Source organism: Venustampulla echinocandica (genome assembly GCF_003357145.1).
Source record: "Venustampulla echinocandica strain BP 5553 chromosome Unknown scaffold_3, whole genome shotgun sequence".
Taxonomy (NCBI): Eukaryota; Fungi; Ascomycota; class Leotiomycetes; order Helotiales; family Pleuroascaceae; genus Venustampulla; species Venustampulla echinocandica.
This window is the reverse complement of record NW_022474208.1, coordinates 467809-492239: the sequence shown is the minus strand read 5'-3', so window position 1 is coordinate 492239 and position 24431 is coordinate 467809. Positions and strand designations below refer to the sequence as shown.

General features: G+C 49.7%; 8 protein-coding genes across 8 annotated transcripts; 4 read left to right on the top strand and 4 right to left on the bottom strand.

Moving 5' to 3' along the window:
- Positions 1-974: 974 nt before the first annotated feature.
- Positions 975-5058, bottom strand: BP5553_05785 (uncharacterized protein; the record flags this gene model as incomplete). Its single annotated transcript, XM_032014408.1, has 10 exons — positions 975-1168; positions 1213-1798; positions 1850-2238; positions 2293-2401; positions 2462-3531; positions 3624-4013; positions 4066-4189; positions 4242-4663; positions 4821-4907; positions 4968-5058. 10 exons carry the CDS (start codon positions 5056-5058, stop codon positions 975-977), a joined length of 3462 nt encoding a protein of 1153 aa, XP_031869089.1.
- Positions 5059-6291: 1233 nt separating this feature from the next.
- BP5553_05784 (uncharacterized protein) lies at positions 6292-7335 on the top strand (the record flags this gene model as incomplete). Its single annotated transcript, XM_032014407.1, has 1 exon — positions 6292-7335. The coding sequence occupies one exon, from the start codon at positions 6292-6294 to the stop codon at positions 7333-7335; it is 1044 nt and encodes a 347-aa protein (XP_031869088.1).
- A 475-nt stretch (positions 7336-7810) lies between these two features.
- Positions 7811-8787, bottom strand: BP5553_05783 (uncharacterized protein; the record flags this gene model as incomplete). The annotated part of the gene is made up of 4 exons (XM_032014406.1): positions 7811-7962; positions 8063-8478; positions 8548-8632; positions 8709-8787. 4 exons carry the CDS (start codon positions 8785-8787, stop codon positions 7811-7813), a joined length of 732 nt encoding a protein of 243 aa, XP_031869087.1.
- Positions 8788-9677: 890 nt separating this feature from the next.
- On the top strand, positions 9678-10138 carry BP5553_05782 (uncharacterized protein; the record flags this gene model as incomplete). Its single annotated transcript, XM_032014405.1, has 2 exons — positions 9678-9845; positions 9998-10138. 2 exons carry the CDS (start codon positions 9678-9680, stop codon positions 10136-10138), a joined length of 309 nt encoding a protein of 102 aa, XP_031869086.1.
- Positions 10139-10699: 561 nt separating this feature from the next.
- Positions 10700-13154, bottom strand: BP5553_05781 (uncharacterized protein; the record flags this gene model as incomplete). The annotated part of the gene is made up of 5 exons (XM_032014404.1): positions 10700-11372; positions 11619-11672; positions 11758-11881; positions 12058-12973; positions 13035-13154. 5 exons carry the CDS (start codon positions 13152-13154, stop codon positions 10700-10702), a joined length of 1887 nt encoding a protein of 628 aa, XP_031869085.1.
- A 548-nt stretch (positions 13155-13702) lies between these two features.
- BP5553_05780 (uncharacterized protein) lies at positions 13703-15875 on the top strand (the record flags this gene model as incomplete). The annotated part of the gene is made up of 4 exons (XM_032014403.1): positions 13703-13809; positions 13859-14437; positions 14488-14620; positions 14667-15875. 4 exons carry the CDS (start codon positions 13703-13705, stop codon positions 15873-15875), a joined length of 2028 nt encoding a protein of 675 aa, XP_031869084.1.
- Positions 15876-16797: 922 nt separating this feature from the next.
- On the bottom strand, positions 16798-17830 carry BP5553_05779 (uncharacterized protein; the record flags this gene model as incomplete). The annotated part of the gene is made up of 4 exons (XM_032014402.1): positions 16798-17283; positions 17338-17439; positions 17503-17560; positions 17676-17830. The coding sequence occupies 4 exons, from the start codon at positions 17828-17830 to the stop codon at positions 16798-16800; spliced, it is 801 nt and encodes a 266-aa protein (XP_031869083.1).
- Positions 17831-23446: 5616 nt separating this feature from the next.
- BP5553_05778 (uncharacterized protein) lies at positions 23447-23989 on the top strand (the record flags this gene model as incomplete). Its single annotated transcript, XM_032014401.1, has 1 exon — positions 23447-23989. One exon carries the CDS (start codon positions 23447-23449, stop codon positions 23987-23989), a length of 543 nt encoding a protein of 180 aa, XP_031869082.1.
- Positions 23990-24431: the final 442 nt, after the last annotated feature.

Below are 24431 nucleotides of genomic sequence, written 5' to 3'. Positions count from 1 at the left end.
GTTGCAATTTTGCCGAAAGGAATAGATAGAAAAGGGAAAGCAATGGCTTGCGGCGACAACTGAGGTAGTCGACTGTTTGTCTGTGTCGACTTGTGTCCATGGCCATGATGAATGGCAACACCAAATAAACGTGTGAGGGTGCAAGTAGTAACTTTATAACACGACACAATATGAAACTTCTAAAGCGACAAAGCTGTTGTTTACGATAAGGCTTTATACCCCTATGAACTTGGTTTATAATTAAATGTTATGGTCTGGCCGAAACAAACGGTATTAAATTCGAATGCTCGACGAATTTTGATACAATCTGAGGCTCCACCAGCTCCACCAGTTCACTGGTGCTTGTAGTCCTCGCCAGCCGCAATGGTTCCATCACCGAACCAATTGGGTATATGACATCCTCCTGCGCCCGGTTTCTAACATCGACAAACATAAAGGCTAGGCCAATGCTAAGCATGACAGTTCTTTCGCTACGGGCTCGTCGAGATAGTAAAGGCGAGTACAAGCGCAGTCACAAGTTTCCAGATACTTCTTGCGGGGGTCACGACTTCCCTTTTCAATACAAGCACCATTGTGCGAAGCGCCGAGGAGGGAGACCTATGGCTACTTCTTGGAGCCCTGGGATGTTTCAGGCAATGCCATTTCGGAAGAAAATGGCGGGAATTCTAACCTAGAGGGCCCCACTCGCTGAGTCTGGTTCCCCGCCGCATCGCGGGAAATATGTTATGGTGCATCCTAAAGGTGCCCAGGGTGGCTAGCATTGAATCCCATGGTCCAGGAGTATATGTAGAATTCTAACCTCTACAATATACCTGCTAGTTGCCGCGGCGGAGGAGTGCGGGGGGTAAGGCAAGGAGTGTTGGGCGACTACAGAGCCGGTGGCCCTAAGTCTCCCGTGCCGGGCGTGATGGTAGTTATGGGATATATATATGATGAAGGCGATGAGGGCAGCTTTGGAAGTTGGACGTCGGGTCTTAAGGATGAGTAGGCGCGGGGTCCGGTGAGATCCCCTGCTTGCTGGAATTGCTTTTTGCTTGATCTATATGACCTGGCCTACTAATAAATGGAGCGAGGAATTTCGAAACCAGCCGTCCGGAATTGCATTTGATGAATGGCTGAAGCGCTTGACCCAAATCTGGCAATTGGCTGCGCCCATCCAGGAGAGGAACTGTAATGATTAGCATGGCTCAAGGACCGGAAGACCACTCCTACCATCATTTAAAATAGTGCGGAAACTCCCAATCATGATCAATGCAGTCGGATCAAAACCCCTCTCGTGATGACTTTCAATGGTGCCACGAAAAGGGTTGAGACCGCCCTTATCAACTTGTGTAGTCCGATATATTGAATGAAACAGATGTGAGAACTGTGAGAATGGAAGTTCATCTAGTAATCGGCTAGCTTCGTGGGGCAACTGCCTCCGCCATACTGCGCTTGATTTGAGACTGCTGGCATGGAACCACGCTTGGATTTGCACCTGCTCCATGGAAAGGCAGAGCATGATGATGGTGGAAAAGCATATAGGCCAGGAAGAAGCTTTGCGGCCCCTAATAAGCCTCTCCAGATTGCCAAGTAGTCGGGTCACAATTTTGCGGTTTAGGGAATAGAGGATCTGTTTGATTTGTCGATCTAGCATTCGCGACGAGAAAGATTCCGACGGAGGGCATTGGATCTTGAGCTGCTCGACAAGAGAAGTTGCAGATGTGGCCGTAAACTTAATTGGTTGGCTCATTGCCGTCAAGATGAGGTGGGATAATAGGGCATCATGCAAGAGGGTATCATGCAAGAGGGTATTTACCTAACCTCAAATATTAGTAGGTGCCTGTCATACCTAGGGCTTCTAGCTTACGCTTTGCATCCGATGGTGATAACAATAAATTGCCTCTACTACTCGCTTCGAAAGTGTTGGCATGCTATTGCTGAAGATCAAGGCTGAGTTTGCCGGATTATCTAGAAACGATTCGAAATATCGGATGCAATCTTGCTCTGCTCCAGGAATATCTAACGGCGCTAGGCCAACAAGTAGCGATTCCACGCCCAGCGCTTGACTAGATTGGCCAGGATAACTCTGGTGAGCTGTGCCGTGAGGTGTGAGAGTAAAAGGTGTGGCATGTAGTTCCATATTTCGATGCCCGATCCAAGAAATTTCAACTGGCAGCGCGTGCTCAGAGAAGCCGGCGATATTTTCGTGGATATATAGTTGCACAACTCCAGCAGTAAAACGTGAATTATAACCATCTACTCAATAAATTAACATTTTTCTCTTAAACTGCCTAATTAGTAGTATCAAACCTGGGAATAAGAGGTCGCTGTAAGCGGCAAACGGAGATCTATTGCAAATTCGATGTGTGGTAATCCGGGCCTTTGGTTTGCAGCGATCACATGGATGACCTTCCGAGCACTAACACACCGGGTTAGGAAGTTGAGCACAATCAGGTTATGGATCTGTAATGGTTCTTACAGGCACTTTCATGACCCAACAATTCCAGCAGGCCCCAACCTTCCGGATTTCTCTGGCCTTCTTCGAAGTGGCATCATCTAAGGCACCTCGTCGTCCGCCGCGTAATCGCCTCGACCCACCCCTACTAGCCTCATGGCCATGGTCTACGAAGGTGAAGCTCTGGAGTCGGGGTGCTGCAAATTTTGGGGTGTTTGAAGCTCCGTCTGATGCGGTATCGCCAGATATACCAGGGCCATGAGTATCAGGGCCAGGAGAAAGGGTCGATGGGCTGTCCGGCAACTCTTCCTGCTCTTCTCTTTCACTTGGATCCGATGACACATTGAATTTGTAGATCGTATATGGTGGCTTTGGTGGTCCCTTCATCGGGGATGGTGGTGTCGCGGTTTCCTTGATACGGTGACTAAAGTGTCCAGCGATTTCAAAGGAGTGGTCAAACGGTCGAGATGTTACGAAAGCTTCCGAAAAATACTTTTGCGCGAAGAACGCATTGTAAGTGGCGGCGGGTGACATGATTGACCCAAGCCTTAAGAGGAAGTCCTTTGTAGTCTTGAACCCTAGCTCTTCCCATCCTGATAGATGCACTAATGTCGATGTCTCAGATAAACCAGCAGGTGCGTTATAAATGCTGCCCATCGAATTGCTACTTCCCCCTGGTAGCATGACATCCACTTTTGACGACCAAATAAACAAGCTTACCAGAGACTTGTAGGCACTATTGATTTGAAGTGCGCGGGTTCCTTTCCGTGGGCTTACATCATCACATGCGGCTTCGATCGCATATTCATCGTCACACACGGCTCTAATACAATATGTATCAATCAGCAGGGATTTAGTGATGCTGAATACAAGAAGAGCATAGAAGCAAGCCATTTGTGTATCGCCGGATAGATTTGCACGCCCCGCGCAGATCCTCTCAAAATCACACAGAAAGTCTTCCATGTCTTCTTTCATATCCACCAGTACCAGCGTATTTGAGCAAGGGAGCTTGCTTTGATCGTATGGCGGGGGGCCAGTGAGGTTCTCTGAGACGATAAACCCGCATAGACGCTCTAAAAGATAGATCTCGACAGCTTGTCGAAGTAGTCGTCTACTTTTTTTATATATCTCCCAGGAGCCCTAGAGGGAATTTAGCAAAACTTTCCACCGATTAGCACCAGAGTACCTGCCGGTTTGTCACTGCAGAATTTGTTTCCAAGACGAAAGAGACTGAAAGCATTGTATTCTGTTGGTTTTGAATAGTACTGATCCATACCCACGGCTTGGAGCAAGGCCCAGGGCGCTTCGTAGTCCTCACATGGAAAGCTATTGGTTGCGGGTGAGTTATTGGCCTCGGCAGGTTCCAGGGGTTTGGCGGCAATCCGGCATAAAGACGTGCGAAGGTTCGTATCCCAAGCTCCGTGGTGGAGTTCAGCAAAATCAGATTGCGTTTGAATTAAATGTAGAATGCGCCTTTTCTTTCCTATGGAGACCTTTGATTTGGTCAAGTTAAAATCAATAACAAGTAGCACTCCTGACTTGCATCTGAAGGTTCTCCTGGTTGATCTTGCAAAGTCTGGTAAGTGTCAGTCACGAAAAGGTCCAGAGCAGTCAGGAATACTACAAACCTGGGCAGAATATAGTAGCCAGCTCTCGCAACCCCCCTCGAATACAACCTAGTACTTTCCAATAGTCATTCTTGTTGTCAAAGCTTTCTTGTGGACAATGAGAGCATTGCTCTAGGGAATCACACTAATGATAATCGGTTAGTTGAAGAACTAATTGCCGGTATCAAGCAGCTAACCTTCTTCTTCAACATTCTGCAGCGTAAGCATGGCACTTGATCGTTGGCCCCCAGTTTGATGCGCTTTAGGGGTGGAGACTCATAACCGAGTTGAGGTGAACGCTTGGGTGAGGGAGTTCCACTTGACAAGGAAGGGTGCAGCTCATTAAACTCAATAGTAGTGAAATCTGGCGGGTTTTCAGAGGAGGTTTGTGACGCTCTACGATTATCATCCGGATCACAATCATAAATGCTGCTATCACTGGATTTCGAGGATAGGTTGGTCCGATTAGGACTTAGAAAGCTGGGGTTTCCAAGATACAAACGGGCCGCTTCCACTTGTCCTGTGGCTACAATTAACATCAACGCCCAAAGAAGGAAGGTCTCGCATTGGTCAAAATACAGGCGGGCAAATTGCTCGGCTTGAGTATAGAATTGAGGGACTTTAGGAGAATGTTTTCTCTCCTAGAATATTCCCACGTACGGTGAGTGATTCAGGATTAGATATGCTCTCCCTTCGCCCAAGGTTCCGAAGAGACAAGCCAAGGTAGGAGTGGGTATTCACTGGCATAAAAAGTAACATAATAGCAAAACACGTACCTGTTCTCACGATATTGGCCTCCATACACATAATTTTGGCTTTAAGCGCCTGACAGCGCTTCTCCCTCATAACCGATCCTCCGGCACCTAAAAAGCTCACCATCAGCAATCACGGGGCAACAATGATGAAGGGGGAAACAATCATACCTTGAGCAAGAAAATCCTCCAGCAATTCGACTTTCCGTCTCAACATCAACTCCCCCTCCTTGGGGTCAAGGCGCTGTGAGTAGTTCGACATCTGTGCGGTTGAGCAAGCTGTATCTATCTATGCTCCGATCTCAGACTCGCTTTAAGAGGGGGATACCCAAATATATATCTATGGGCAGCCATAGAATAAGTGTGGTTCAAATAATATGGTCTACTTGTATGCGATTGTTGGCTGGGGCGCAGTCGTCGATCACGTTTCACAGTTGACTGCCGCCTTACAAGTCCCAAAAGGGAGTCGGTGAGTGGCCGCCTCCCAGAATAGGAAGTCGGTCGGTGCTCGTCCGCTGCCGCTAACCACATGCGGCTCGGTGAGCGCTGACAACATCACGTGGTGCTCTGCCTCGCTTGACCGATATCCTATTCTGGCGAGCGGCCAGGTTTGATTTCTTCCTCAACCACAAACCACCACAAACCACCATGGAACGCTCGCTACTCAACTCTAAAGGAAATGCCAATAACGTGCAGACTCAGGGCCGCCGGCTCTGTAGTCGCCCAATGCTCCTTGCCTTCCCCCCCGGCACTCCTCCGCGGCAACTTGCACGTTTATTGTAATTCTACATGTACTCCATATACTCCTGGACCATGGCATTTAATGCTGGCCATCCTAGCCATCTTTACAGTGCAGGCACATAGAATAGGTGGCCTATTACAGGAATTAATAAGGCAGCGCGTTTTGCGAAGCGCCAGGCTGGAATTGACAACAAATTCCCATCCTCGTCCCATCCCGATCTATCATCAAATTCCAGGCCGCAGTTTCCCCATACTACATTCTCCCGTTACAATCCCATCACCATCAAACTTATCGTTCATTCCAACTGCCCAAATCAATCCTTGAAATATATCTCCTCCAAATTCGACAGCGTTGACTCCATCTCACATTCGGTATGGATTACGATCAACAGGATTTCGACCATGTTGCGTGGGACAGGAATGATGAAGCCTTCGAAAAGACACTGTAAACGCTTCGAGCCAACTCGACTTGTCTCGCCATGGAATCTCTTGCGAAGGAAAAGTTGGGGAAGATTGCAACTCTAACAACGCCATTGATGGCTGGTGGCTATAACATGCTATACAGGATGCGGCTCGAAGAAACATCGATGATGTGCTTCTCAGAATTTCTTGTCCGGGCCGGATCCAGTTTCCTGAAGAAAAAACCCTTGCCGAGGTCGGGGCGATGAAGTATGTCAAAGATAGCACTGATATCCCAGTTCCTTGTGTGCACTATTATGGGAACCAGAGCCCTAATATTGGTCCGTTTATTATCATGTCATACATCAAAAACTTCTGGAGCTTGTCGGAAGCGCTAAATGACCCCAAAAATGATCCCGACGAGCCTGATATCCTGGACCCCAATGTGCGCGAGGAGAGGCTCGAGTATATCTACGGCCAAATGGCGGGCTATCTATTGCAACTCTCACAGCCACAACCACGCCTTTCCTGTATTGGGTCTATAGTCCCGACTGACCATGGCTCCTTCTCTGTCGCAGGACGCCCTATATCTGTGAATATGAACGCGATGATCCGCCTCGCAAACATCCCACCTGCAGTACTTCCACCAAAGGACAAGACGTATAAGACTGCCGATGACTGGTATATCGCGCTAGCGGAGATGCATATGGCACAGCTCGTCTTTCAACATAACGATCTCATTTCTACGCCCGATGACTGTCGAAACAAATACGTGGCACGCCAACTCTTCCTAGGACTGGCTAAGAAAGGCCTACTTTCAACCTTTGGCTTTGCGGATGATAACTGGTCTACCCAATCTACAAACCAAGGCTCAAAACTTTCCCCGGCCCCTGGCGAACTGGACTCATTCCGGCTTTGGTGCGACGATCTTCGTGCGGGCAATGTCCTATTAAATGAGGATGATAGTATAGCTGCAGTCGTTGACTCGGAGTTTACTTATGCGGGACCTACGCAGTTTACCCTCGACCCGCCTTGGTGGTTATTACTAGACCAACCTGAGCGCTGGCCTAATGGGATGGATAAGTGGAGAGAGGCTTACGACAGTCGCCTAAAAACCTGGCTACGGGCCATGGAAAAGGTTGAGGAGAAGGTAGGGGTGGGTGCCGCGTCGCCTAGGTTGTCTACTTACATGCGGGAGAGTTGGGAAACTGGGCGCTTCTGGCTTAACTACGCTGCGAGAAAGAGTTGGGCGTTTGATAGCATTTACTGGAAGTACTTAGATGAGAGATTTTTTGGTAACAGAGGAAGTGTCCAAAACCATGAGTTATGGAAGGCGAGATTGGGTCTCTTGACTGACAACGAGAGAGCCGCTATGGGACCATTGTGGAGAGAAAGATGATGGAGTCGAGAGATCGGATCCTAATTGACTGGGATCCGGAAGATGCGAAAAGCCGCTTGGCCGAGGTGTTGTTTGGGGATGTCTAGGATTGTCGAAGTCATTAGAGTTGTATATAACAGCATATGTTGTTGCGGTCTAGATGTGGGCATAGTGGCCACCCTTGTGCTAAGGGAGAGTTTGGTTCCTTGATGGATTAATATTTCGTACTCTTCCTCCCGCTAAGTCTTTGTGCGGTTGTCACCGGCAGATGGTAGACATTGGGACGGCTTCAAGTTCACCCAGTAGCTGTCGTGAAATATCCAGCGGTATTTTGAAGATCGGCGTTGGGAGAGATTTACTGTAGTAGATGCCTACGTTATCCCTACCTGGGTAGTCCTCAAAAGCCTGATAGCTCGTTGGATAATATTCAGGTTCTACAGCTTATCCAAGTTACCAACAAGTGAAGTTCCAGCTACTTCCTCAGAGACATAATTCTTTAATGATCATCTCGTTCAAGCCATTTCCCACAAGCTTCATACAGTTTTCCCAAGGCCGGCTCGATCTTTAGAAAACGCTCAAACATAGCTTTCTCCTCCATCCACTTCAACATTTGCAGGAATCCGGCAATCACAAAATCCGCGTATGATGCTGCCAATTTATTATCAGCACCAACCATGTATTAATTCTCATTCTTAGTTTCTGGGCGCCAGGGTGTATTCCTGACAGAGAAATGGAACGGAATACTTACGTGTCGTGCCCAGGACAAATGGCCCTTCCTCCTTCTTTAACACTTCTCCCAGCTGGGTGATCGCCGGCATTGCAGCCTCCCACGCTTTCTCCCCACCTTTCGCTGCAACAAATTTCTCGAACGTCATTCCTAGCTTTTCTTCCCTCTTCCTCTGGAAATATTCCGCTGAGCAGTCATTTAGAATGTTGAGTGGTGCACGGGGCATTGACTCGGGCGCAAGTGCCGTCATAAGTTCTGAAATAATAGCCTCAACTTGAGAGAGAGAAGGGGATTCAAGATGCAAATGGGGAGATGGGTAAAGGGATTCAAGATGGTAGGCAATGGGCTTTGAGTCCATCAGGTAGCTGGAGTCGGGGAATTGGACGGCCGGAATTGTATACGCCGGCGCGCCACTACTAGGAGGGTTTGGGGGAACACTGTTACACTAGTGTTAGCTATTGAGGGGATACGATATTAATTTAGACGGAGCAAAAAGGCTTACTCACTTGGGGCTGAGGGTTGGTTCAATATCAGGGTATTCTACCCATTGGGTTTGGTAGTCGATGTTCTTGAAGTTCAAAGTCATCCGTGCTGAAATACATCGTTAGATACCTAGATATGGCAGACTGAGGGTTTCACTTCAGCAAATGTGCCTGGTGGGAATTACTTTTCCAGGGGTTGAGTGACCAGCATGCCCGGCGGCCTTTGCTGGGGATGTCAAAGAGCGTGAGTTTGGAGTTGGTCATCTTTGGCGACGGGATAATCATACAAGTTGATGTATTGTTTCTAGAGATTCGAAGCCTTTAATACTATAAATCTCACCGCCATCACCGTCCCACTGTGCACGTTGTGCGAGTACTACTATTTGCTTAGCAATCGGGGATGCCCATTTAGGACGATAGCTACTATATTATTACCAAACGATATCAATATCGGTCCAATAGGATAAACATACTCAAATTAGCTGGCATGATACGAGACGTACTACTACCTACTACTTCGTACGTGCAGTACTTGTTACCACTCAGCTCGCTGATAACATCCGCAGACATTGGTTAGGGCGTAGCAGTTGTCTTGCTAAGGGCGTAGAGTAAGATCAGCACGGCCTCCCACTAGTGTGTGTAGATCTGGCCCAGCTCCCACAATGTGTACTCCTCGTAAGGCACTCTCTCGTAGTCGTACTCGTACCCGTATCAACGCCCAGTATTCCCATCCTCGCTCAACACCACGATCTTCCATCTGACGAACGCACCATCTCCATCTCCATCTCCATCTCTTATCATTTTCTTGTTCTTCCTCCTCCGCTTCCGCTTCCTCTAGTCCTCTATGCGCTTATTGTATTATAGTCTGGATAGCTAGTGCTTCCTTCGTATGTTAGCACCAGAATGCCGCTTCGTAAGAAGAAGTTGAGGATGGGTGGCACCTTCCAGCAATTCAGAAGAACCGTTCTTTTTAAGGTTTCCCATCACTACCTGTTCAAGTGTCGCCCAAGTGAGTGACCGGGAGCTGTGGTCATCACTTCCTCTTCATTTTCATCTCGCTTTTCAGTATCTCGTTATCCATCCTCCGCCGATCCCAACGGCCCATGGGTATACATTCTCCACTTATCCAATCGACATAACGTCACCAGTTCATAATGGCGTGGACAAATATACCCGCATCAAATATTATTCAAGCTACTGCTGGAGACTCCTTTGTAGATAACCTGCCAGAAGCCCGCGAGATTCTGATAGATCTCTGCCGGCTACTCATCGCATCACTCGAGCGTCCCTCCGAGGCCGTCCAACGGATGGGCTGGGCAGAGGTGAGTTGTCAGCTTGTTTTATATTCAAAGTGTTGCAGGGTTTTCTCCTTTTGGCAATGTATAATTCCCTATTATCTTTTTGGCCTCTGCTCTGGGTGGTGATATTGTCCATGTAAACTTGGAGTTGTTGCACTATATGCTAAAAGATTTAGCCTGTGCGAGCAGCCCATTGCCGTTTAGCAGTCAACATAGGCTTGTTTGAGCATCTGCAGGATCTAGGCGAGGATGGAATCACCGTGAAAGCTTTGGCAAAGGACCCGGTTGCTCAAGGGTCCTCATCAATGAGGTCATGATGCCCGACCTTGAGAACGGCAACCTAGCCGCCACTTCCACGGATCAATTACTGCTCATGGGGGTGAAGCGTCTTCGTACCGAGACAGAGTGGCGAGAACTTATCGACCGGTCAGGACTTAGTGTGTTGAACATTTGGGCCACTCTAGGGGTATCGGAAGTGTTGATCGAGGCTGAATTGCCCCTGGGGAATAAACACAGTTGAACAAGCGGCTCATGTACAGTGTGCTTCAAAAAGGGGTTAACCTCCCCAGCGGATTCTTTTGTATTCTTCTCCATTATTATGGTAACTGGCCTGTTGTTTTCGGCTCGCTTTAATAAGAAACGATTTGAGTGCACGTTGAACGGAAGTGAGAAGCAGGTGTAAAGTTGACTGCTTCCACGCCAGCTGCTCAAGATGTAAGTGGCAGGGAGTATTCAAAAAGTTTCATTCCTTCTTTCTCTCCTTATATATACCTTGTTAAACTTAGTTTTCATTTTCGTCCCCCGCTATATAGTAAGCTATAGAATCGATCCCTAGTAATATCAAAGGTTTGGGTGCCTTATGTTTGCCAACCCATTGCTTAATTAGAACTACAATGGTAAGCTCTAACATCGACACAGCAATATGCATCCGTGCCTGTCGGATGCACTGGACCATCCTGCACACACTGCGCCAAAAGCGTAACATCCGCGCAACCCTCCGGAGTCACTTCATCCCACTCTCTCAAAAAGACCTGCACACCTCCCACCTTCTTCTCCGAACAAGCGTAGAAAGCACCACTCTCAATATACAACTTAGGCTCGACGCCTGGAAATGGAACAACACCAATCCCAACTTGACCAATTCCGCTGCTATCCAAGCTCACAGTACGACGCCCTTCCGCATCTCTATCCTTAGGCGAGGAAGTTACGACTCCCCTGGTGGGATCATCTGCAGTGAGAAGTGTGGCGATGCTGTGGTAGGAGTCCCACCAAGTTCCGTTGACGTAGAAAAGCTGCTCTGGGACGGAGGATGGTGGGGTAAGAATGGCGTATGGTGTATTGGGGCTTTTAGTTAGATCCCAGTGCTGGATGCTGGGCGTGAGGTCGTTTTTGGTGTTGAGGTAGGCGATGAATTTTACGTTGAGGGCGTTGGTGTATTGTATCTGGGCGACTGCAGGAGAGATGAAGATGCTGGCGAGCAGGAGGGAAAAGGTTGGTAGTGAGAATAACATGACGGATATGAGGGTTTTGGTGTGTGAAGCTGAGCAATCACTGTTTAGACGAGGTGAGTCTCTCAGAATCAGAGGAAAGATTGCGTCTAGATTCCAACCCCCCCCCCCCCGGAAATATATAGCTAAAGCCCTCCTTCAGTACATTCAACGCGCAAGATCCTATTGGAAAGGCTAGGTAAATTGGCAACGTTGCTCTAGGTTGTATGCAGGTACGGCACATCGTTCTGGCTAAATTTGATACGAGGATACCGCTTGACATTCTAACCACCAAACTAGTAGTGCATACCTTGCACCCATTTTGTCTACAGTGACGCTACTCTTGTGCAGACGTTTTGTTAAGCTTGGATATATATATTGTTTTAGGCTTTGAAGACCGTCTTGGGGTTGGAGAGTCAGTCATTGGTCCGCTACCCACGCCACAGTACCTTTGAGGATGATCCGAGTCGGCTAGGAAGAGGCCCATAACATCAAAAGTATGATGTGCAAGGGCATTTACTTTGATCCCGAAATATGCATACGATGATAGGCAAGCACAAGCACAAGCATAACCTACATATTTTTCAGCAGTCCCCAAATTGTCAGGGGGGTTGCAAACCTGGGCTTATCAAAGCTCAAGGTCTATAATCTATGAAGCGACTAGCTCATCGTAAAATCGAATAAGAAATCATGGAACCCATTTTTCTAACCAATACAGGCGCTTGAAACCTTTCAGGTGACCTACTTACTCCGCTTATAGATCTTAGCCAAGAAGCTTTCGAAGACGGTTTTCTTCAGCCCCTCAGACTCGTCGACCTCGGCGATCATTTTCTTGATCTCGCCAACTCGCTTCTCCTCATAGTCCTTATACAGCTGCTCTAGCTTGAGGTCATCGAATAGCTTCTTGACATTTGCTTCGCACGCCTTGTCCTTTCGGCCGTAGTTGTCCTCAAGGACCTTCCTCTGCTCAGGCGTGGCGATGGCGAGAGCCTGGTTAACTAGCCAGGAGCACTTGTTGTCCATGATATCGGTGCCAATCTTGCCGATGTGCTCCGGTAGACCAAAGTTGTCTAGATAATCGTCCTGGATTTGGAAGTACTCGCCAAGAGGGATCAGGATGTCCTCTGCTTGTTTGAGATTCTTGGGCGTGGCAATGTTTTGGTGGTACAGAGCCAGGGCAACTGGGAGGTAGAAGGAGTAGTATGCAGTCTTGTAGATCACAATGAACTGGTATTTTGTCATAGAGAAGTTGTCCAAGTCAATCTTGTCTTCTGGGGCGGTGAGAAGATCGCACAGTTGGCCGATTTCGGTTTGGAATGTAACTTCGTGGAACAATTCGATGAGGTCGATATACGAAGCGTGCTGGCGGAAGTATTTCTTCAGAAGTATATAAATCGCGGCTTCGAGAAGGAAGGCATCGTTGATAGCGATCATGCCAACATTGGGTTGCCTGTACCAGCAAGGGGCACCTCGGCGGGTGATGCTGGTGTCCATGATATCATCGGAGACCAGAAAGAAGGCTTGTAGGAGCTCGGTCATCCATCCCAATGTCGCGGCCTGAAAATATTGCTCTTCGGATAGAGGAGCTTCGAGGAGGAGAGACACCGAGTCCGGAACGGACATGCCTCTGTTGCATTTCCCGCCGATGGTGTTGGCGTTGAGGGACTGTAGGCAAGGTACCTCATCAGCTAACTGATATTATATCTCCATCCGGGTATATACTCACGGCTTTATACCAGTCCACGAACTGGTCTGGGAGTTTGTATCCCCTTCCATGGTCAAGGATATCCTCAACCAGTTTTGGGAAGACTGCTTCGAACTCCTGAAGGGTGGTTGCTTTGGCCATGGTGGACGATTTGATTCTCAGGGTTGCAAATCCGGGGTAGAGGACAGCTTGTGTGTTTAGAGTTGGATTCTAGAGAAATCGAGAATTGGGGTGGGGGAGGGTTCTTGTACAATTAATGACAATTTTATTTATTTCCTATTTGGGGGGAACAGCGGGGAACACAGGGACCCAAGGCGGTGAGCGATGTCGCCGGGGGCAGAATACTTTGGTGGGACAGGGGTTTGTTTGTGTTGTCATTCAAACGATTCCGACTTCGAGGCGTAAGATGAGGATCGCGGGAAGCGTCTCAACCTGCGAAAAAGACCTTTCAGCACTTGCATACTTAAGGGTTGAAGTACTTCTCTTCGGGGACTTGAAAACGAGGCCTCGTCCCGCCATCAGCAGCTGGGTAGCGGCTGCCGTCAGTTAAACACGCTTCGCCGACCCGACGCGTCCAAGATTTCGGCCGAGTCAACACGAGCACCCCGCGACAGAGCACTACACCACGGCGACGACTAGTCTGATTCTATATTTGGCTGCGGTTAATGCTGCGCTGCTAGCTTCTCATCATGTTCAATGAACATGAAAAAGCTCATCTGATAGTCCAGTTGAGAGCTGCGCTGCAGGAGGCAGTAGTAAAGTGCTCAGAGCGATGTTTATATCAGTCTGCAAAATGGTGCGTCGCTAACACCAATTACAATATTGCTCTACTAACTTTGGCAAAGGGCAGCAGAGCTCCTGACATCGATTCCTACCCCGGACGAGCCCTCTGAACCGGAGGACTCTCAAATGACCGAGGTCACAACGGAAGGACTACCTCCAATTGTCGTGACTGGCAATCTCGACCCGGAGGAATCAGCACTTGAGGCGAAAGAGATAAATCAATATCTTCTAGCGAAGTCATTCTTCGATTGTCGAGAATTCGATCGATGTGCGGCCGTCTTTCTGCCAGATACGGTTCTGGCTGGAATTTTGTCCTCAACATCGTCAAACACTGCTCAAAATATTGCGTCTCCGAAAGGAAAAGGCAAAGCCAAAGCTACGTTAGGACGAAATAATAGTTCCCTGGCAGCGGATATACCGAGAATGAGTCAGAAAAGCATGTTCTTAGCTCTATACGCGAAATATATGTCTGGCGAGAAAAGAAAAGATGAAGATAGTGAGATGGTCATGGGTCCTCACGACGGTGGGAGTGCAGTTAACAAGCAGTTGGTGGCCATAAGACAGTTTCTAGAGAAATGGTTTCACGAAAGATCAAATGAGGCCGGGGAGGTAATTGGAAGCCAAGGATGGTTAGAGTATCTGTAAGTCACCGCCTGATATCACCAACTGCTGGGCATTACTAATGTAATAGGTACGGCATGGTCTTATCAAAAGATAAAAGCGAGGAAGAAGCTATGCGCTGGCTGCTACGAAGCGTCCATCTTTATCCGATGAATTGGGGATGCTGGTTGGAGATGACCTCCTTGATCGGACGGGTGGAAGACGTACGCTACTATTCCCCCTTTAAAATCAGTGCTAATAGCTACTTAGTTAAATCGAATCTCCCAGCACCTCCCACAAAACATAGTTTCCTTTATATTCCATCTCCACACCTCACTCGAGCTCTATCAATCAACCCCAACATTATCCAGCGAGCTGGAGCAACTGCTCTCCATCTTCCCAACCAGTCCCTTCCTCCTTACCTGCTTAGCCCTCCTCGCATATCACACCAAAGACTTTGTAGCCGCCGACTCCCACTTTAGCAACCTGCTCGCGCTCCATCCCCACAGACTCGACTCCCTCGACCACTACTCCAATATCCTCTACGTCATGAATCTCCGCCCCAAGCTATCCTTCCTCGCACACCTCTGCTCCAGCATCGATAAATTCCGCCCAGAATCCTGCGTAGTGATAGGAAACTACTACTCCCTTCTCTCCTCTCATGAAAAAGCTGTACAGTACTTCCGGCGCGCACTAACCCTCGACCGCTCGTGCCTCAGCGCATGGACCCTTATGGGACACGAGTACGTGGAATTGAAAAACACCCATGCGGCCATCGAATCATATCGTCGGGCTGTGGATGTTAATCGGCGTGACTACAGAGCATGGTACGGTCTAGGGCAAACATACGAAGTTCTTGAAATGCACGCGTACGCGTTGTGGTACTACAAACGCGCAGCAGGCTTACGGCCCTGGGACGGGAAAATGTGGATGGCTGTGGGATCATGTCTCCAGAAGATGAGCCGTGATCTTGAAGGGATCAAAGCCCTCAAAAGAGCTCTCCTAGCGGACAGCTATTACGACGCTGGTGTTGGGAGTTCATTCGGGAGTGGTGGCGGCCGAGAAAGGGGAGGAGCAATGGACCCAGAAATCCTGCTGCAGATCGCGGGCATGTACGAGCGGCTGGATGATGAGCAGGAGGCGAGAGCTTATATGGAGATGTGTGTCGCGCAGGAGGAGGGCGCTGCCGAGAGTCTCGATACGAGCGTTATTAACATCCACACCGATGCTACGTCTTCAGATGACGAGTCAAGGCCTGCTTTTGGCGGAGGGGAAAATACAGGGCCAGCAACTGGAACGGGCGTAACGGCTGCTACGTCCAAGGCTCGCATGTGGCTTGCGAAGTTTGCCATGCGGAGCGGTGATTATCCCAGGGCGATGCAACTCGCGACCGAACTGTGCCAGGACGGCGTCGAGGTTGAGGAGGCGAAGGCGTTGGTTAGGGACGTTAGGGTAAGGCTAGAGGTTGGGAATTCTTAGCTAAGGTATGTAACGTGTTGCATGAAGCATCAGTAGTAGATAGAGTACAGTATTTGATACCCCCATTTTTTCTCGCAAGACAGTGGCTGCTTTGCTTGGGTTAATGTGCTATCCTGCTCATCCACAATATCCCATCTCACAAACGATGGCCTACAGAGCCCCTGATAATAGGTAGGGTAAAACAGTACATACCCTTCAGCTAATTCCCTACCAAGCAGCGAGCTGAGGACCTAGAAAGTATATCTATCTACCCACGGCATTTCCCTTGCATTCTTCTTCGGGAATTCCCCACTAGCTAGTAGTTTCTCATTATGATCCGTGAATACCAACAGGTGACTTGTGGTTGCGGTGTTCGGCCCATGACGGAATCATCCCGCAGAGCCGCTAGGGCTCGAGTGGGAACGTACAGTAGGGTAGATGCACTAAAAATTTACTGATTTGGTAAATGGGCGGCGGTCAACAGGCCTATTCACGTTTTATGATCTGGTACCTGTTATGGCTGGCGGCGAATGGCTGACAAGTTATACCTCGCTACCACTGGACAAGATATCGGTTAACAAAATAGGGGGCTTCGCGTCAATATCCCGACACTAATTCACCCCTTCAACTGTTATGTTTCATATAATAGATAATGTTTCATTCCAATTAAGTTAGGTTAAAATAGTTATGTACGTAGAAGTTTACATTTATGTATCAGCTGACCGATACCAAAAAATACCAGATGCCAAATGAATGTCCGAGTTTATTTTAAACTCCCCACCCCCTTGCCTTCCCGTCTATAGCCTAAAAGAGTCCTTTGGTAACATTGATAGCTACATTTATTTCCTTGCCTTCCTTTTAACTTGCCATTAAATTCGTAATCTGCGTTGATTGGGGGTGGAAATTAGAGCCGTGAGCGAAATAGATCGTCGAGGAAGAGGATTTAGATGAGCATGGCAGCGAGACCGGCGACCACGAGACCGAAGATACCGGTATCAGCCTTGCTGGCGGAGTTGGCTTCGATGATCGAGGAAGAAGCGGTTGGGGTTGGGGGCTTGCCAACGGTTGGGTTGCTGCCAGTTGGGACGACACCTGGTGCGGTTGGTGCAGGTGGTGCGGCTGTCACGCCCGGAGCGGGGACAGTGGGTGTGGGTGGGCTGTTGGGGACAGTGGTCACGCTGACAATGGGGATGGTCGCAGTGCCAGAGGTGGTGACAGTATAGGTGGACGAGCTGTGGGTGATGGTGGTTGGGGCCGGGCAGTAGGTCGTCAAGGTGGAGACGGTGACGGTCTTGGTGGTGGAAGGTGGGTAGGAAACCGTGCATGGGCAGTTTGTGATGGTCAAGGTGGTGGCCTCGGTGATGGTGTAAGTCTGGTTACCTTGGATCACACTGGTTGGGGCCGGGCAGTAAGTGGTGTACTCGCTGACCTGGAGATGTGTTAGTATAGAGCTAGATGGATAGCGGGAATGGTTTCAACGTACTGTAGTGGTGACCCAGACAGGGGGAGGAGCAGTAGCATTGTTGATGGGGGAAGGAAGAGAGATAGGAGGAACGCCGGTTGGGTAGCCGGTTGGCTTCACTGGCTGGAAGGAAGTTAGTTTAGTATCAAGATAAAGCACAACTGCAGTGCGATTCTTCGAACATACCTTGGTGAGAGTGCATGGGCAGTCGGTGATGGTGAGTGTCTCGGATGCAGTGGCGGTGCTATGGAGGTGTTAGTTAAGGTGTATCTTTAATAACATGGCAAAATACAGCTCCCGGCGGCCTCGAGTTCGAGCTGAGAGATTGTTCGGAGGAAATATATTAAATAGGCACTTACTATGTCTTGGTGCCCTGGGTAATGGTGGTTGCCTCTGGGCAATAGGTGGTATAGCTGGATACCGTGACCGTGGTGTATGCAGTGGTCTCATTGGACCATCCCATAACGGCGGACACGAGCCCGAAAACGGGGAGAAGAGACTGGAAGGTCTTCATGTTGGCGATAAAAACAATAGTGCTTCTGTTCTGTAACGAAAGTGGGTTGCGGTTGGTTGCAGAAAGCTGGTGATACAACGTATTATAGCAGTGAACAACGAAGGTGGATGGAGGAGGAAAAGAAAGATCAAATGCTGTGGGAGCGAGGAGCTTTAAGGCGAAGGGGAGTGTGGTATGGTAGAGGTTGGCAGCGGGCGGTGGCTGCATGCTGCAGATCGACTTGCAGGGAGGCAGGTTTGGGAGAACGAGAACGGCCATACGTTGTATCCACTTCGCCTCTGTCTCTCAGACTCTATCAGCGTGGAAATCCACGGATCCATGGCATGATGACTGTATCGAGGCTCAGCCTCCAGTTCGCCTAGGAACTGGCACAGTATTGTAGTAACTAATGAAAAGATGATAGGAAAGTTAATCATGCCTCCCTAGGAATGTTCAAAATCAAAATCAGACCAAAGCATCTCTTCGTCCCACCCAGCATTGGTGACATGTACTGGTACCCAGACAACTCGATGCAACCACAAGGCAAAACAACAACACAGGAACAATACGAGCGGCGCTGTCAGTCAGCAACTTGGTGCAATCGGTGGCTGCTTAGTGGCTGCTATAGATGCTGATCTCTCCACTCACTCGAACCATTGCCCTGTCCCGGGCTCCATGCCCCTCGCCCAGCGCGGGTCGCCAAGGGACAAGTGGTGCAAATCAGCGTCATCGATGTTCTATTTTTGATGTCCGGCTGGTTGTCATTGGAGATATTCCTTATCCTTGGACTATTTTGTCATCGTTCGTGTCCAATGGCAATACTCCTCAGTAGGGGCTCCATCGACTCCGTATTTACGAGGTACCTACAGCGCGGTACCAGTCGGCGCTGACCGAGCTGGATATGGCATCATTATGATCGTACTGTTTTCTCCATACCTAGGGCTTGGTGCTGACGGGTGGTGCAGCCGTCGCCCCAGCAATAGAGATTGACGTTGACGTTGGCGTTGGCGACCTGATGTTGAGAGTGAGGTTGATATTATTGATGTTGAGGTTGAGGTTCGACTGTTGACGAAGTGAGCATACAAAAAACTGTGGTTCAGCCACAGGGCTGGCTTGGCGCCGGGAATACGGATTACAGGTTGGGATGCCCGTCTCGCCTGTCCCAGCATGACGGTACACAGCTCAATGTTATTACTTCAATTACTTCAATATTAATATTAATATCGAATTGGTTATCAAAGTATAGCTACTCACTTCCTCCACTCGGATACTTCTTGGTGTTGTGACAAACAAAACAAACAGAACGGATCATAAAGCAGCAATGCCAGCAGCTATGGCCCCACCCGTCTATCTGTCAGTCTGTCAGGTTTCCGCTTCCCTGCCACAAAAGCAACTTGCAGCAAACATGGTTTGGACTTTGGACGCCTTGATACGAGGCCCGCTATACCCGAAGCGGCCCACTGGACGTCACTTCTGATAGCTGTCCCCGTTTATATTCTTTGTTACCTCGACAACGTTGCATATACAGTACATAGCTGTGCAGATGGCCGGTGCTGACTGCTGATTCATAGGTACGCTTTGGCCTTAATATTCCCACATATCTTACGAGCAGCGGTGTGACCGAATATGATATTGTTCTCTCGGGGTATTTGAAGCGAAGACATCGCCCCGACAGCGATAGCAAACACCTCACGGATACCGCAATGAAGCCAAGTCAACTCCCCCATTTTCCACGGCATCATCGTGCTCGTGGACGAACCTAATACGTAGTACGCCCCACCGTTAGACAGCGGCCTTCTATAGATAGCACCATGCCAGCTTCCGAGCCAACCACAAACAAACAACCTCTCTCGTGTCTCGAGGCTTCACTAGCTTTCCTCTCACCTCATTCCTCGGCGACCTCTCCCCATCCGGTCGCGACCGTCTATTCAATTCGAGATCATTCCTCGTTCCTTGAACTTTGAAGGGGCTTGCTGGTAGTACAACTGTTGAAATCCATATACCGCATAGCGCAGAGCACCTTTGCTCCTTCTGGAAGGGCCAGCATCCACAGGGTCGTGTTGAGCAGCGACACGAATTCCCGACATCCTCGTTTTTCGTTTTCCCAGGACATTATTATTTGGCCAGTCGCGAATCGCCCTGACGGCAGAGCGTCCGGTTATTGGCAACGCCGTAAGACACACCGAGGGAACGAGTTGGCATACCGAGCCCATAGATGAGGTGGTTAAGATGGCAGAGGTGCCTCATGCAGTGATGACTAGACAAGACATGCCACTCTTCCAATATATATATGTATGTACTATAACCTATCAGTTGCTGACAGGCAGTGACAGCACATTCCTCACGATCCGTAACAGATGATTTCCCTGGAAACCCGTTCGGATGGGCTCGGTAGTCGGCACGGTTACGAGTAAGAGATACCTAAAGGTACCTTAGGTAATGCTCGACGCCTGTTCTAGAGTCCTCTAGACTGGCGTTTGGAGGGTAGCTCGGGAATCTCGAGTAATGAAGGCAACAAAGACGCTCGACCAGTCGATCTCTTTGCCACCCCGCGATAATAACTTGGATATGCACAACTCGTATTATTATACGAGTACCACACATACATAACACACATATGCATTACAGTATCTCAGAACTATCACGCCAACTGACATGTATACCTAGAGGGAGAGAGGGAGAGGAGAGGACTCCTCGATTCTATTAGAGAGGTCAGCTAACATGGGGATATTGTCTGACCTGAGACCTGCCGCCCTGCCCTGACTCGTGGTGCTGCGTAGCTGCAATAATGGACAACATTTTAGGGGCCTTAGGCATTTTGTGAAATCATTACCCCTAAGGCACTCGTGGCTTTCTGCAGTTTTCTCGTCCTTTCGTTGATGTTCTCCTCGGCTGTCTTTCCTCGCCTTCCTTCCACCTCCTTCGCGAATACTCCGGAATCCCACCAATGCCCATGCGAACATGACAAGCCGAGCGGAATCATGTGGAACTCTGGATATGCTTACCTAGGTACACGATTCATGTTTGTCAACCACAGGTGAACGGCTAAAGACCTCCTGCAGAGTTTGATAGATACGCGGAAGCCCGACTCTCTCCCTTTGGCCTTGATATTGTAGAGCTGTCATCTGATATCAACGGGGTAGCCCAACTCAGAGTGCCCGGTACCCGTCGACCGGCACGACAGCGTCATTAATATCGCCCTGGGTGGTTCTGCCATTTATCGCGTGTACATGTACTTTGATTCGGGTGGGAGAGCAACGGGACAATTGACCTACCCATCACAGGCACATGCACACACCGTCATCCAACGACGGCCTCAGCTCACCTCACTCACCGTCACCACAAAAGGGCCATGGAGAAGTGGCTATTGCATGTGATACGTGCGGTGCATCGGCCCTTTCCAGACAACATTGCCATTGCACCGGTTCCAGATGGAAAACGACGATGAAAATCGTGATGAAAAATCAGAATGGTCTCGAGCTGAAGAGTTTTCCTTTTACTGTGCTACTGTACCCTCCTGTATCGACCTGCCGATCGGGGATCTTATCCGCTATCCGTCGCAATCGATAACGCGATAACAAGATAAGCTGATTCGCGGCGCTCGGGCTGCCAAGCGCATCCAGCAACTTGGGCGTTGGGACCTGGGCCTTTTGATCGGCAGAGGAGTGGAGGAGGTGGAGAGGGATGGGGATGGAGATGTGGATGTCGATGGAGGAGATCTCGATAGAGCTGCTGAGGCCTGAAGCCGGAAGCCTGAAGTGGATGCCGATGCCCTGTTTTTTTCCGTCGTCTGCAACTACTCGGTCTCCTCCTCCGGACAGTCGAGACTCTGCACTCTGCAGCCTGGGTGCTGGGCATCACATCAGAGGCGCTGGATCGTGGGCTTCGGCGGTGCTGGTTCCTGTTTATTGATCGGCTTGTGCCTGGCACTACTGCAAGGGCAAGACCTCGCCCATGAGCCCACGATTACCATTCGGCCCCCCCCACAGCGACACGTCAACAGTGATACAGAATACAGGCGCTCCGTGTGAGGTGCGTACGTACCTTAGGTACCTACTGTACAGCGCACAATACCGTACTGTACGATGCGCCGTACGAGCATCAACACCAACACTCGCACGTCGGACGAGCGCAGCTGCCATAGCCACTGACTTGTTGTGATCCTTCCCCCAGCTCCGCCCCAGGCCTCAGCTATTTGCAAACATGCCCTTGATGTCTGTGCTCTCCGTATTAACATTCGGAGGCCTCTGCGCTTCGGCCATTTCTCTCCATCTCCCGGGGCAGAGACATTATTATTATTATTATTAGGGGGGAAGTTACTGGAATCCTTCGTCCGGAGCATCTTACGTCTGTTCCACGTGCGGCAGCGGAGACGGGCTGCGGCAACGGCAGCGGGCGCCGAAGTGGACCCGGGAGTGGTGAACGTGAACGTGAACGTGAACGTGCTGATGATTTATTATTTGCTTTCTTATTATTCCTGAGTGCTCCGGAGAGCCTAGATGGCTTATTACAGTACGACATACTCCGTGGACCAACAAAGACTGCTCTCCCCTGTCCTCTGCCACGTACTGTGCCTATTACATCGAGTACATCCCGACGAAAACCCTGCACAAGGGTCCTGTTCTAGAGCCATTCTTGGCGTCTTCTTCTTCTTTCTTCAGCGGATAGGCGGATAGTGTCCGGAAGTGGAAGAATCGGAGTTTAGACAGTAGTAGTGCCCGCTAAAAAGGGTTTTCACTGAGCTACGACTCGATACAACTTGGCCTAGCGTCGCGTGGATTCTGGGAGAAGATGCTTCGCGTTTCTAGAGTAGGCCCGCGACTCAGCCGTGGTCGTCCCTAATCTGATCCGCCTCTACGAGTAGGCCAGTCGGGCTGGGCCCCCAGCCCCACTGGCCCCCGCGATGGAGGCGATGGCGGCGCTGGAGGCGCTGGAAGGCCCCCGAAGCCCCCAAAGCCCCAAACACGGGGGCGTTGGTAAGTTATCAGGGACAGGAACAGGAAGCCCGAGTGGGAGTGACTCTCGCCAATCACCAGGGCCATCATCTGCCGCTCCCAACCCTATGCGAGGCCAACACATGGCGAGTCGCGCGGTACCTTGCATGGCTCAGGTACGGGACAGGTACGAGTCCTCGTCCCAACCCAACGTCCTAAGTCGCCCTCGCCCTCGCCCCCAATCACCGCCCGATCGCATTTGCCTTGCCTCGGAAATGGCAAAACCAAGCAGCCAGCGCTCCTCGGGGAATAGGGGCATGCTGGCCCAGCATTGGTCGAAAGAAAAGAAGGATTGAGAACAGCGTATTGTGGGTCTTGCTGGCAAAGCTTTGTGTCCTAGTGCCATCGCCCCCGTCCCTCGAATCCTATATAAAGGACGCTTGGTACACGGTTTGTCTATCCCCCCATCTCAGTCAACAATCCTTTGTGCAACGAAGTTCTCTCTTACACTCTCTTACACTTACACTCTCTTCTTTCAACTGTCGATCTGTGATCGCATAACAAACTCACAACCACTTTGTCTCTACGACACTTATAACCTTCCAACCACTTCACTTGCTCAGCCAGCTCAATCAACTTTTGACGCAACGTCTTTTACAACCACAATCCTTCTTTTTTAAAAGCAAATACCACAGCATCCAAAATGCATTTCACCACCACCCTCATGGTCGCAGCCACCGCGCTCGCATCCTTGGCCGCAGCCAACTCGGTCCACTTCGTCAACCAAGACAGCACCCGCCGCACCGTCGTCTTCACCGCTCAGGAGCAGGGCGAGGGCAACGGGGTGGCCATCCCGTCCATCACCATCGAGGGTAACGGAACTGCCGACCAGGAGTTCCCAGAAGGCTGGATCGGTAACTGGTATACCGTGAGCGAGGGCGCCAAAGATGTCCCTGGCATGCTCGGCGAGGTTCGCTTCAACGGCTACAACGACGCCACCTTCTTCGATGTCTCGGCCATCGTCAACCCCAACGATGTCAACGGTGTCAAGATGGTCTACCCAGCCAGCTCCCAGCTGCCGGTCTCCGGCTGCCAAACCTTCCCTTGCGCCAACGCCTACAACCTGCCGGATGACATCGCCACCCTCAGCACGAATGAGAAGAACCTAGTCTCCTTGATCGGCAACAAGGAGAACAAGAAGCGCGGCATCAACTCCCGAGTCAACCGTGCTTACCTCACCACATAAACAACCACAACGTTCTCATGAATGACGGGAAAAGACAAATAGACCGGATGGAGATGGTATCTCTACACCCCGCGCCGCTTGCGTGCTGCGATGTCCCACGACACTTATGAACAACAACCACGCTCGCTTTTTTATGAACATTTGAACTTCTGCGCAATAGACAGGAACTGGAACTCGGGGGATACAGGATTGGTGTTTTTGTTACATGGATAACGGGGATTTTGCGATACCCACAGGAAAATATTCCTTTCACATTCTTCTTTCGGGGGGTTTTTGTCCTCGAGAGGACATTGCCCACCCGCCTTTACACTCGCTTTTACATAAAAAATTCTGCTTCTACCTTGTATATAGTAGGGGAAAACACAACTGCAAAAAATGAATTAAACAAACAAACAAAACAAAATCTTTTACAATGCCCGAGAAATATGTGACGCATGTGTAA